This window comes from Marmota marmota, unplaced genomic scaffold (assembly GCF_001458135.2).
Source record: "Marmota marmota marmota unplaced genomic scaffold, marMar, whole genome shotgun sequence".
Lineage (NCBI taxonomy): Eukaryota > Metazoa > Chordata > Mammalia > Rodentia > Sciuridae > Marmota > Marmota marmota.
In genome coordinates this window covers 17,247,863-17,262,249 of record NW_026000196.1, presented here as the reverse complement: position 1 = coordinate 17,262,249, position 14,387 = coordinate 17,247,863, and the positions used below count along the sequence as shown (strand labels likewise).

General features: G+C 44.0%; 1 protein-coding gene across 1 annotated transcript in view; it reads left to right on the top strand.

Moving 5' to 3' along the window:
* Positions 1 to 14,387, top strand: part of Adamts17 (ADAM metallopeptidase with thrombospondin type 1 motif 17) — a 344,255-nt gene that overhangs the window by 225,414 nt on the left and 104,454 nt on the right. Inside the window, 1 exon segment of the mRNA XM_015493124.2 lies at positions 5,465 to 5,592. Within this exon segment, the coding sequence (XP_015348610.2) occupies positions 5,465 to 5,592 (128 nt within the window).

The window sequence follows — 14,387 nt, the reverse complement described above, 5'->3', positions numbered from 1 at the left end:
TTTTCAATGCAGAAATCCCACTTCAATGTCTGTTTTTCCAGAGATTTCTCCAAGTCCAGCTTAAACTTCTACTTTACTTCTAACCACTTTTGGATGGCTGAGCTCTCTGGTTGCCTTATCATCACAGTGGCTGGGACTTCTGTCTGCCCGGATCCCCCATCCAGGAAGCCTCACAGAGGCTCTGTGGAGACCTTGCTGGGTTTAGAATACATCTGTTCACTCACTTGCTTTTGATTTCTTTCTGTCCAAGTAATAACTAACTATAGCTATAGTGCCACTGCCTTGATCTGAAAAGTGCAACCCAATTTGATAAGTACAACTAACGGGCCATAAGTGTTTTGCCCTTGAAGGAGAGACCCCAAGTTCAGGGCTTTGCTCGGGTGACTCGACACGTTCTCCTCTGGGGTGGAATCATCGTGACTTCTTGCATATTTGGCTTCATTTCTCTCTCAAATATAAACAGAAGCCAGCTTTTTTAAAGGAGCATTTCACAAGGGTGAACACAAAATAATAAATGGCCAATTCAGAAGGCAGATTATAAGTGCTCTTCTCAAAACTCACTTTATAAAAGGCACAATTCTAGGTCAGCCGTGATAGGAACGATTCCTGTGGTTGGGCTCCGGGCTCTTCTGAAGCCCATTATGACTACCCTATTCATAACATTGCTATCGCTGCGGAATTCTTTGGCGAGTGACGCACGGTTCAAGAAAGGAGAAGCAATATTTTTTCTTTTCTCTTTCCCTCTCTTTTTTTTAAAGAATTCTTGCAGAGGTAGACTTTCCAAGGGGGAACTCAGGACCACAAGTCCATACCACCTCCAAAAGAAGACAAAGGCTCTCCTTAGAAAAGATTTCTATGTGGAAAAGGCTTCAGACAGAAACCCATTGAGGTGGCCAGTTGCCAAACCCACCCTGTTCCTGCCTTCCCCATGGAATCTCATGGACGTGGAAACCTTTAAAGGTTCAGTCCTCTCTACCCAGGCCAGCAGCAGGCTGCATGCCCATCTCAGTGTCAGAAGGCTTAGCGAAGGCCGAATCTAAACATGGTGGTGTAGTCCCAGCTCCTTCTCCCTGAAATTGCAGAACCCCCTCGGGATCTGAGTGTCTAGGGGATGAGGGATGTGATAGTTAGGGCTCTCTAGCTCCAACTCAGCCAGGCTTCCCAGAGCTGCTTAATGAAAAAGAAGGAAAGCTGTGGCAAACATGCAGAGTATCTCAAAGGACCTAAGGGCCAAATGAGGGCCTGGGCCCAGGGCCTCTGAAAATAACAGGACCTTCCTCCATGGCCTCCACTGTCCTGACCAGCTGCCCCCACTGCAGACTGTCTCTCATAGCTTGTCTGTGCAGGCTGATAGAGTTGCCCACAGCATCTCTTATGTCAATCCACATCCCTTATCCAAATCCTTTGGGGGCCAGGTATGGTTCTGAATTCAGAGAATTTTAAGGTTATAAAGGTAATAACAGTACATCAACCAAATATGAATAGACCTGGTGAGATCCTGGGAGCCACCTTGTGGTAAGACATACAGCTATCTCTACCAGGGAACCTAAGGAAAGCCTCACTGAGGAAGATACTAACTCGTGTTAGTCAAGGATGGTTTTGCTTCCAAATATGTTTGCGAGTGTTTCCAAATATAAAGAAACACTTGAAATTTTCAAAGCTTTTTATATTTCTTTATTTAAGAGCTTTTTATATTTCCACAAGTCTTCCTTGGGATCCATCAACCATGAGGATAAATAGTCTCTTTGTATCTAAATTCCAGTACTGAGATCTCAGGAGAGAGAGGCTCTGATTGATCTGGCCACTGTTAGGTAATCACTCTTGGTCCAGTCAATAGAGCTAACCGTCAGGCCCTTGAGAAGCCAGTTTGCCCACAGACAGACCAGTCTTGGTCAGGATTTCATCTCAGCACACACCAGCCATGCAGAAGACTGGAGGGATGCTCCAAGTGTCTTTCTTTTAAGCGTGTGACTGTATAACATTTGAGAAGATTTGACCACTTTCTGTATTACTAGGGATATAAGAGTATTAACACTGCTCAAAACTGAGACTCACCATCCCATGTTACTTATTAGGGTCTTTAATCTCTGAGATTAATTTTCTTAACTATGAAAGCCTAAAGAGGAATACAATAGAGAGTTCTGACCACCACCTCACATTTCAAAAAGGTTATATCCTCAGTCCCTCCGGGAGATAGTACTGGAGGTGGGGATCACTCTGAATTGTGAGTGGCATCCTTAGAAAAAGTGATAAACAAATTGAGGGAGTTCCACCCAAGCCAAGGAAGGAAGCCACCTCTGGACTCTGTTCTATAGCCCAGGTATCCTAGACTGCCAGGGACATGGAGGGCAGTGTCTATTGGGTGAAAGAGTCAAGTACAGCTAGAGTAGAATGTACCTTCTTGCCTGGGGTCATGGCCAGTATCCATCATCTGAGGTTACTCCTCCTGCTAATAGTCTCCACTTGTCTGATTCTCATACCAAAAAAATTCAGACAAGCCACCTTCCTTCCTTCCCAGACTGGTTTTTCCAACTTTCCTCAAAGTAGTTTCTACTCTTCTACCCATATCCCTTTTCCATTTCTGCTCAAATGAGAGTATACACTAAGAAGCTAGAAATATCTATGAACTTAGTGAACCTAGTGACTTATTTTCAGCAATGTCATTTTGCCCCTGGTGTTTTGGTCCCAAGAGTTGTGCATTCAGAGAGTGGGTGGTGATGATAGAGAGCTGGGCTGAAGTGAAGAGGTCAGGTGTGGCCTGATGGCTGAGGCCAGGCATGCACGTTCCGTGTGCTCTACATGTTCTGTGTGCTTGACTGTGTGATAGACAGATGGACAGCATGCACCTGAAATGTGTAGACACAACTTAGCATGCTGCCTGGCATATAGTTGATCATAAATGTTATATATGATTTTGCCATAATCAATACCATTGCTATGGAATGCCATTTACTCCCAGTATTGAGTCAAGACTTCAGCCTAATGGTAATTAATATCCACAGTTTCAAAGCCCTTTGATTAAGGGACAGTTCTTTACAGTGAAACTTTAGGGTTAGCACAATATGAGCAGTGGACACACCAGCCCATTCAGACTAAAGGGCTTGATCTCCCCCCTCACAGGGAACCTCAAATGCCTCCCCACCAAAACACCTCAGTAATATTGTCAGATGAGCTTCCTAGAAATCAATCTCAATTTATGTCTCCATCTTTCTAGTTCTACTGTCCGCTTCCTTGGGCCATTCTCTCCAAATGGAGAGCCAGCCACCCACAACCTGCTAGCATAGGAAATGAGTCATTCCTTTTAGGGTTAAGTCCAGCCCTCCCAGAGCTCACCCATTTCATGGGACTTGCCACATTTTACCTTATCCAGGATTTGTTCCATTCTTGTCCTTTTTTTTAAATTTTTAAATTTTTTTTTCAGAGAGAGAATTTTTCAATATTTATTTTCTAGTTTTCGGTGGGCACAGCATCTTTATTTTATTTTTATGTGGTGCTGAGGATCAAGCCCAGCACCCTGCACATGCCAGGCGAGCGCGCTACTGCCACATACCCAGCCCCATACTTGTCCTTGAGACCAGTAGGGCCTCGAAAAGGATGCTTTATTTATTCTTCTTTCCCCAGCAGAGCCTACAGAGTGCCTCATGTGAGGGAGGGGCTCAGGCCATGCTTGTTGGTTGAGTAAGTGTTGAGGCATCATTATGTTGCCAGTCTACGGAGTTTTTTCCCCACAGTGAGCTGAAAGAATTGAATTGAGCACTTCCTTCAAATCCCTGGGGCTTCTTTCTAGTTCTTTAAGATGATCTCCCTCTGAATGGGTTGACCCAGTGACTATCATCCAATCATGAAAGATCAAGACGCACCTGTGTGAAAAGGACCCTCCAGCTAGAATGCCAAGGTCCTCCAAGTCCACATCAGCTACAGAAGCTCTTCTCTGTCCCTGCCTTTGCTCAACCCAGACCCCCAGAGGAACCCGCTGGGGAAGGCTGATAGGGGAGAAAAAGGGCCCAGCAAGGCAGCATAAAGGTCTTTCTCTCTCTGGAGGTTTCCTTTGTGATATAATACCATGAATGGCATTAGGATTAGGTCACTGTGAGAGAAAAGGTGTGTTCTTCTTGCTCAGATACAGAAAATAAAATCTGTTCACCTATTAAAAAATATTTACCAAGTCCTCCTGTGAGTTTAGGTTTTAGACCCAGTCTGGGGACAAAAGATGAAAGCCTGGTCTTCCCCCCACCCCCAAGGATTCCCATCCCATCCGTGTTTCAGTCTGAAGGCATAGGTTAAGAATCCCTTATGCCAAATGCTTGGGACCAGAAGAGTTTCAAATCTCAGAGTTGTTTTTTTTTTTATTTGATGTGGGGATGTTTTCGTATACATAGTGAGATATCTTGAGGATGGGAACCTAATCTAAATATAAAATTAGTGTTTCCTATTCACATAGCTGAAGGTAATTTTACACAGTATTTTTAGTATGCCCAAGTTTTGACTCTTGCTACCTCATGAGGTCAAGTGTGAAATTTTCCATTTGGAGCATATTGGATTTTGGATTTTCAGATTAGGGTGCTCAACCTATAATTAAAATTCATCCTATTTCCATGCGCAATGGGGCCTGCCTTGCAAGAATAGGTTTATGTATGAAATTTGTTCAAATAACTATAAGACAACCAGGGGCTTTAAAGGAAATGTATGGAAAGTGCACATAGAGAGGCCTATCCTCCATGTCAGAGCAGGTAGGAGAAGTGAGAGCTCTGGGCTAGAAGTTTCCAGGGTCATGGGAGATTTATAGAAAGCCAAGTACAAGGATGGATTTGCAGACAGAGGAAATAACCTAGGCAAACTTATGAGAGCTGGACACTCACATGGTTCCAGGAGCAGTGGGAACCAGAGTTTCCATTCTGCCTGGTGACACAGCCAGTGGCCCCTATGTCACCTTTCTGTACCTTGCTCCTGCTCAGTTTCTTCTAGGATCCTCATGCCTCATACCACAGCTCTGCAGCTGTTACCCAGCAGCTGGGGCAACCCTAAAGCTTTCAGCGAAAGCCACTGTCATCAAGATCCCGTGGATCTCACTGCACTCATCCAGGGACATTCTCATTCACCTTCCCCTCCTTCCCTGCCCCCACTCTAGCAGCGGCTCCTGTGCTCACCCTTAACACACAGTCAACTTGCATAGAGGAAAGCTCACAGTGGTACCTTTGTTCAGCATGGTGGGTTTATTTGCAAAAGATAAAGAGAATCTGGAAGAAAACCTACACTGTCAGTTACCTGAGTCTGAGGGTGTTGTCCCATGTCAGGTGTTCAAAGGAGCTGGTATGTTTATCTGAAGATGCACACAGAGCTGCAGGTACTTGTATCTACCTTGCCAATCTCTTCCTTGGGCTTGCCCATCACCCGTCTGTGCCTGTTCTTACAAGGCCCACATGTTTTTCCCCATGTCAACATCTGCCAATCTTTCCCTCCTCAGATAAGCCATGTGAGCTCTACTGCTCACCCCTTGGGAAGGAGTCCCCGCTGCTGGTGGCTGACAGGGTCCTGGATGGCACTCCCTGTGGACCTTACGAAACTGACCTCTGCGTGCACGGCAGGTGCCAGGTGATGTGTTTTTCCTTATGTCCTTAGTGGGGACTGAGAGAGAGGATCCCTCTCCCCAAAGGGGGCTCATGGTGGAGGCAAGCCCTTGGGAGATTGGGGGCGTGGATTTCTCAAGGAGGCACCCGATGGTCCTCCTTCCAGCAGCCAGCTGCTCCTGGCCCACTGCCCTGCCCTGGGCAGTGACTCAGCCTAGAGCCCAGAAGGAATCAGATGACTGAAACAGCAGCAGCGTAACCATCTCAAAGCTTTTTCAATTGCTTTAGACATCATGACCATAAAAAAGAGCCGGTAGGTGTTAAAATGAGAATGGAAGATGAATGGAGAAGCTGTGTTCTGTTTAGCTGCAAAAGGTTTAGTGAAACTAAGCAACCACCATTGACAAGGTTAACTACCCAGGGAGGTGGATAGGCCTGGCTTTGGGGAGCACTCTACTCATTGGTATATAGACCCCAAACCTATCAAAATGGGTTGTTAGAACATTGAGAAATTTAGAGAGCAAAACCAAAATTTGAAGGGGGTTGGGAAAGAGGAGAGGAAGGAAGGAAACACTCCCTGACTACTCAGATCAATCTGAGCATATAAAGGAGCCAAGGAGCCCTGGTGTCTGAGTCACTGTGGCTGCTGTAACAAAGTCCCATAGACGGGCTGGCATATCAATAATAGAAGTTTATTACAGCTCTGGAGGTAGGGAAGTCCAAGTCAAGGCTTTGGCTGACTTGGTGTCTGAAGAGGGCTTGTGTCTATAGATGGTGACTCTTGATCCGTCCTTAAAGGGGTAAGAAAGCTCTCTGGAACCTCTTTTATAAGGGCAATGATCCCATTATGAGGGCTCTGCCTTCATGACCCAATCACCACCCGAAAACCCCCACCTCCTGATACCATCACCTTGGGAGTGAGACTTTCAACACAGGCATTTGGAGGACACCAACATTCAGAGCATAGCATCCGGGAAGCCTCCTTCCTCAGCTGCAGTCGCTTGGTCTTGTCATGGCTACAGCCACATTCCCTCAACTGTGCCTCAGCAGGTGAGCCCACCATGAGCTGTTGGAGATGGTGGCTCAAAATCACCATGCCTTTGGTATAGGATGGAAGACGAGGGCTTCCAATTTTCACACTTCCTTTGGCCTCCATTCACCAACCCCTGTGAGTCTAATCAAGGAGTTCACTTGCCGAGGGCCATCAAGGAATTAGAAAATTCTATGCATCAATTCTATTAGAAAAAGAAAACTGATTCCCAGAAACCACATGGCTCTTCCCACTTCAGTTTCTATGCCTTCCAATGCTGACACCTATTCTTAATGCTTAGTTTCAAGGATATCTTCATAGTATTTGAAAAAATGGGAATCCCTGGGGTCATGGTGGGGAGACACTGTTGTCCTCACTTAATTGTGGGTATACACAAGCTGGTGAATAAGCTTTGGGTCCACTGGCCCATGCAGGAAGGCAGCAGACCTGCTTTATTCTCTTTGCTTCCCCGTTGCCTAACACAGTGTGTAGACATCAGTGTTTTGTGAGTGAATGATAAACAAAAGGAAGAAATAGATAGAAAGACAACAGCTTGGCTGTTCCTGCAGCAAGCCCTTCAATGAGAGTGGGTTTTTTCCTGCACAGTCCAAGCCAGTTCTAAAATGATGCGTTTCAGGGGAAAAGCTAACCAATGTCCAGGCCCCTTTGGCACTACCTCACTTTGTTATCAGATCCAGATAAGTGTGGCCAATAAACACTTGGTGCTGAGAGTCTTGGCAAGGCAACCCACCAGGAAAGAAGACAGCAATGAGTTCCTGGATGGGGTACTCAGGGCTGCTTCCTTGCTGCAAAAAGTGTTCCAGAACCTTCCTTTTGGACAATGTGAACAGGATTCTTATGGTTATTACTGAAAAGAAGCAATGCTGACAGTTATTGGTAAGCCTGCTGGCAAGCCAAGTGCAGGGTTTGTTTTCTTCCTAAACTGCATGCTTGCCTGGGCCACCCTGCTTACTGTTGTGTTATAGACTAATGCCCTAATTCATTTGCTAACAACCTCCCCAATCACCAGCTCAGCAATCCCAGATCCCTTGACAACATCTTTTATAGTATTCATGCCAATGGGGAGACATTTCTCAGAAACCTGAAATTCTCTAGCCAATTATGGGAGACAATTTTAGGTCCTAGTGGTCTATGCCAGTGGGCCTCTTCCATGACCTTATTTTTAATCCCAACCTTTTTATCTGGGGAATTGTCCCTGTAGCTTGACAGTGGAACTGTCAGTCCTCTAGTAAGTGGAACAAGGGCAAAATGTCACTCATGCCATTTGAGTAGCCTTAAATCTGTGGATGTCTGGTACCATGAAACCCAAGCCTATTCTGCTATTTTGTGGTGTCTTAGCCAATTTGGGCTGTGGTAGCAGAATACCACAGCCTGAATGGCTTTCAAAAATCAGGCATTACATCTTACTGTTCTGGAAGCTAGAAGTTCAAGATCTAGGTGTTTGCATGTTCGGTTCTGGTTGAGGCCTTTCTTCCAGGTTGTAGACTGCTCACTTGTTGTATCCTCATGTGGTGGCCTATTCTCTTAAAGGCACTAATCACATTCACAAGGGCTCCACCCTCATGAACTAATCACCCCCAAAGGCCCCATCTCTAGATACTGTCATGTTGGGACTTGACATATTCATTGGGGACAGGGGCACAAACAATCAGTACATTGCTGATGTGATAGGAATGATATTAGGGTACATGTCTTCCCATTCCTGGATGCTACTCCATCCCCAGGGAACCCTCTTCTAGTAAATCTACAGTGCCTCAGCCGCTGTCACCATCATTGCACTTGTTATCAGCTGCACTGAGCCTATGCTAACCAGTGAGTGGACACAGAAATGTAGATGATGGCATCTTTCCCAATGCTCCATGGCATGTTATGCTTCTCCGTAGCCTTACCATGCCAGCAAGGAGGCTGAACCTGTGCCCTTTCTTCTGGATGGATATGCCCTGTTGGCCAGCTGCCTCAAAGCCTCCCGTTTGTTCTAGCAAAAGGGCCACCTCCTCATAGGTGGCAGCAACACCTGCCTGCAAACACCTCACAAGATTAAAACTCTGAGAAACAGTTTGCTTTCTGAAAGAAGTTATACTCCATCTGCCATTTTTCTAACACTATTCTTTTTTAGACGGGTGAAGATTAACCTTAGTTTACTCTTCAGTCAAATCTCACAGAACTCCATATTATTAAAGGTACAGTGAATGAAGTTTATCCTAAAATTTTGAGCATACTTAAGATTGAAAATTAAATACAAATACAGTATTTATGCGTCATTCCAGTAACTGCCAAAATGGAATGATCTGCATTCCTGTGGTACTAAAGAATGAGTAATGCAAGGAAAATTGGTTAAAGAAAATAATAGTAATCGTAACTTAAGGGGGAAGAAAACTAAGAAATCTAGTGAGCAGAGGAGCTGTATTTATTCACAGATGTATTATTTGATTGCAATGGAGAAAAGGTAGAAACCATTTACATTTTCTGTAAGAGAGAAGTTACAAAAATACTGCCATTGTTTGCTTACTCGATTTTCCCTATATTTCCTGAAACTATAAATTTTACTATTTTAGGGTAGCTGAGGAATCCTGGGAAATTTTAGGGAACACAGTAACTAGTTGGTCGGATGCAAAGCTTCAAAATGGCATTGTGAGTAGATTCCACTAAGCTCCAAATAGCACGCTGATTCAAACCATAATATGAAACATGGAAATACCATTTTATTCCATTTTTATGAGGACTAAGTTGTTTCACTTCAGTGAGTCACAAATTGCTTAACATGCTGAAATTCAACTTAACAGCACTCATAAAAATGGGAGGGAATTGGGGGAAGAAACAAACATATTTTCAACATGCCTTATAAATCAGGAGTCCTATCATTCATGATTCTAGTGTTGGACTCCAGAACCAAAAAACCCAAGGCAATAAGTCTCTGATATATAACTTGCTTCTGGAACTACTAATATAAACTGGGTAAGTCAAACAGACACATGACTTTGGAGGGTGGATAGATCCAGATAAGCCTGAGACCCAAATATGCTTGATTTTCTTGAACACTGTTTTAGCTGATGCACACTGTAATCAGCCTACTCTGATGAGGGGCATACTTCCTTGGGACCATGAGTTGTACATCATACCAATGAACCAAACCAAAATACTTGTAAGCTTCTTCGGTGGAGGAAGTATTTCTGATCAATATGTGTTCCCCTGTGAGCTGGCTTCCAAGTAAAGTTTTGAAAAAATATATATTTGAAAATATATATATATATATTGAAAAAAGAACAAAATGATTAGGTAGATGAGGGAAGGAATCAACTGCTCTTAGGACTTTAGTGATTCTAGAATCTGGAGTACATGTCAATGGACCGTTTTCATTCTCAAGAATTTATTGGACTCCATTTTGTTTTCAAAGGTCTACCCAGTAAGTAGAATTACTGGTGGAATATGGGTCTATCTGGTAGAATAGAAGAGAATTGTAAGAGACTCCGGCCTCAGAGTACCCTATGTGAAGAAGGGGTAACAGACATGCAGGACAGTGGACTAGGCATGCATACTTAGGCTTGTATTTCAGTAATGCCTTCCTACTTGCTGCTTTTGATACTTTATGACCCTGTGGCTGGTATCTCCACAGTGAATGGCCTATGGTTGCCAAAACTTTATGGATAACCATTTCCATCCAGAACCCCACATCAAGTAATATATACCAAATACAAACTGTATCAATGAAGAAAAAGAGGCCTGTGGACAAAAGAAATTCTCCACCTCTTTCTGGAGGTCAAAGTGGATAGAAGTGTCATTGTTGGAGCAGAGCAACGGAGGCCAGAATGGATGCAATGGAGAGTTGCAACCAGAGAGAAAGCAGAAGTTAAGAGCCTTGGACTTAGGAATGGTGGGCAGAAGTGATAGCTGGCTAAAAATAATGAGCTGAGCCAAGGGCTGCATACTATATGGCTGCCCATGCCCAGCCATGCAGGTAGATCATAGCAGCTGCTTGGTAAAATATTAAGAGGCTGCCTTCTGAAGTATGGGTTAAAGTGTTCAGAAAAACTCAAAGCAGGAGATGTGGCCTCTGTTGCTCAAATAAGCCTCTTACCCTTCTTAGCTGAGGAGTACACTCCAGTTTCCCTCCCACCAGTCCTAAAAGGAAGCCTACCATGCAACCCTGCCCACCCTCAATTATAGATCTCTCTCCATCCATCCTTCTGTTCCTCTTTCCCCAAAATGAGTGTTCAACTAGCGATTATCAGCTATTTGAAGAAAATCAGCAGTATGGATGAGAAAGACCAAGAAAAATAAACAGAAAAACTGACCCTGGCAGAAACTTGAGATAATTATAGAATCAAACAAGCATGTGAGTGAAATAAAGTAATTTTGAGACATGGAAGAACTCTGAAATTTTATTTTCCATTCTGGAGAAATTATGTATAGTTTAGCAAAACAAGAATGAAGTCAAAAAAGAAGAAGATGAGCACGACAGGCCCTGGTGGAAATCACCCAGGAGCCCATAATCCTAACATGATGGCTGCACAGCAGGCCTGAAATCTGCATTCAGTTAAAATTCAAACAAGAAATCAGGGGTCTCCCTCCAACCAAAGAGATGGGATGAGGCTGTATTTGGAAGATAAATAGCTACTGAGTTGAAGAAAGCAAGTACTATTTCTTCCAACCAGGAAAGAAGAAAGGAAAACATCCAAAGATAATAAAAATCTATATAAGAAGGACCACCTGGATGAGGCAGCACCAAATGCCTTCTCACCGTTCACCCAGTGCCACATCATGTCACAGTGGCAGTCTATCCACAGCTGGACTCAACTGCACCCCATTGTCCCAGATCTGTGCAAAAGCCCTGAAAGATGCACCGCAGACAGAATTCAAAGCAAATGCCAAGAAGACTTCTGGCAGCAGCATAAAGATTATGGACATAAAAGAGAAATAATCCATAGAGACTAAAGCTTGAAATGCTGCATTTTCAAGGTGAAGATATGCATGAGGGCAGTTATAATGGCCAATTGAAAATGATCTCACATCATGAAAGAGATACCTGCTTAATCATAAATCGACACTGCTAATAAAATGAAGTCTGTTTCAATTTTTAAAAAACCTGTACAAGAACGTCCTACTTCCAGTACAAGAGAAGTAAACTGCCTCTGGTTGGGCGAGGAAATGACATCAGGCTGGGGATCAAGAAGACAGACACAGAGACCTTTGTGGGGGAAAAAGAAAAAAGAAACCTCCTGTTTTGTCTGAGGCTCAGCTTGAAAAAAGTTCCTCATTTCTATGAATTTGCTGAACATAAAAATTCATGTTGCTAGCCACTGTGTGTGGGTGGGTAGGTGAGAGTAAGGATGCAAAGAATTCTAAAACACCATCCTCCGTGCCTTGACAGCCTGAAGCCTGTGAGACCTTAACACTTGGGGCAAAGGAGTGAATTAGAGCCAGGGAAAGATTTGAGTTTTAATGTATCGGAAAGCTCATAGGGTGGAATTTTATTTTTTCATGCATCATGTCTTTATTGAAGACATTGTACATGCTAGGCACTGTGACACGCACTGAGTGTTCTGTAGGACAGCATGGTAGCTGGGGAGACCTAGATGACATATCAAGACACAGATGGTAATTGGCAATCATCTACAACACTTTGCTGGAACAGACTTCTCTACAGTGACCTGGAACTCTCTCCCCATCCAACATACAGACTATGTGAAGTCACAGATGTGATTATTCCAGAGAGAATAAAATCATGTCATCGAGAAATTAGTTGGGGGCATGGCTGAGGAGGAGCACAAACAGGAGTGTGACAGGTCTCTTGGAGGAGAAGGCATTTGAGAAAAACCAGCTTAAAGGAATGTGAGGGTCAAAGAGCTGCAGGCATAAGGGAACAAGAGTGAGACCCTGTGATCAAGGGGTAAAGAGGCAGGGAGACAGATTCTGAGAAAACAGACCTGATCCAGAGGAATCAGGACCCTGACAGAGCCTGGATTTTTGGAGCATAACAGAGGGATTGAAGCAGAGGAGTGAAGCAATCTTGGACATGGGGAATTGACTGTGGTGGGGGCAGAGTAGAACCAGGGAAAAGAGTAAACACCTTGCTGGAGGTGATGGGGACTTGCAGGAGTGGGGCTGGCTGATGCTTGGATTCAGTATACTTTTAGAGGAGGAGGAAAGCAAGATGAGATGGTGAGCGCTGGGGTGAGATCATGGAAGGTATTGAATTGCTAAGTGTGGGCATATCCAATAGACAGTGGTGCTCTATGGCCAGGCTCTTCTCATGTGATGATTAGTCCATCAGTGCAGCAGAAAAACAGTAGTTCACGTCCTGAATAAGAAGGGTCTGAACCAAGAAGTGGGCCTGAGCATGGAGAAGAAATGGACACTAGAGATTTTTAGGTGACAAAACCCCAGGCTCAGCAAGTAACGATTTATCAAGAAAGCCAAAAGTGGCTTGGAAGTTTCAGGCTCAAAGATCGTGTCTATCCGTTTCAAGATGGTGGTGGGGATATCCAACTAGAATTAGGAAATAAGAAGTCAGACTGGAGCAGCTTCCAAAGTTGGCCCATTGAGTCCAGTATCTGGGCCAGAAATTCCAGAAGGTTGCTCAGCAGACAGTTATAAATGTGAGCCTGGGTCGTGGAGGGAGACTTGGGTTTAAGAGTAGTCTGCACATGAGAATGATTGCTAAGTCTGAGATAGGGAAATTAGAAAGAAAGCCAAAGAGGAGCAGGAGGGTAGGAGCATACTCAGGGAGCTGTCTGGGCTCAAACAATCAAGAAGTAAGAGGAGGGAGGAGGACTAGTTTAGGAATTGGAAGAAAATCAGACAAGAGCCACCTCAGATGGCCATCCCTCCTTGGTCTCTGGACATATTTAGGCACAAGCTTTGATACATCTGCTACTTTCCATGTTGCTGTCGCCCTGTTTTACAATCTTTATCCCCCAGGTTAAGCACATAGTAGATGTGTAGTGACTTTTGGGATGAATTTATATATAGTCAGCCCTTCATATGGGTAGTTCTGTACCTGCAGATTCAACCAACCTTAGATGGAAAATATTCAGAAAAATAATAATATCTGTAATGAACATGTATAGATTTTTTTGTCATTATCCCCTTAAAAGTAGAGTATAACAACTTTTTGTGTAGCATTTATATTAGGTATTAGTTGTATTCTAGATATGATTTAAAGCATAGGGGAGGATGTGTGTAGGTTCTATGCAAAAAAAATTTGTATAAGAGACTTGAGCTTCTCCAGATTTGGATATGTTTGGAGGGAACTTGGAGCCAATCCTTGGTAAAGGTGGGGGGACAAGTGAGTATAACTGAGGGCGGTATGGGTTTTACACATTCAGCTGCTAGATATGATCATAGAAAGTTGTTTTTCACTGGTGATCTTCAGTAGGGGAACAATTCTGGGGGTGGGTCCAGGACTCACATCCCTGATGACTGATGCTTCTCAATTCTGGGAAAAATGACCACACTGCCCATGACCCATACTGTGGCCTTCTCCAGCACACAGGGCTAAGAACTAGAGTTTTTCTAACTGTATTTTGCATGCTTCACTGGAACTGTCTTGATCAAAAAGACCTGTGCCTTCCTCACCAGCTCTATTCCATCCTCTCTCCTTTATTAATTATGCCATGGGACACTGTTGTCCCCTCAGACCCCTTGGTATCACATGCACCCCGATTTAGTCAGCAGAACAGGGCCCTGACTAGCAAATGCTGGCCAGGAACTTGAAAGCTCAGAAGTGGGTAATGGAAATTCCTCTCTTGCAAATGTAGAAAAGTAACTAA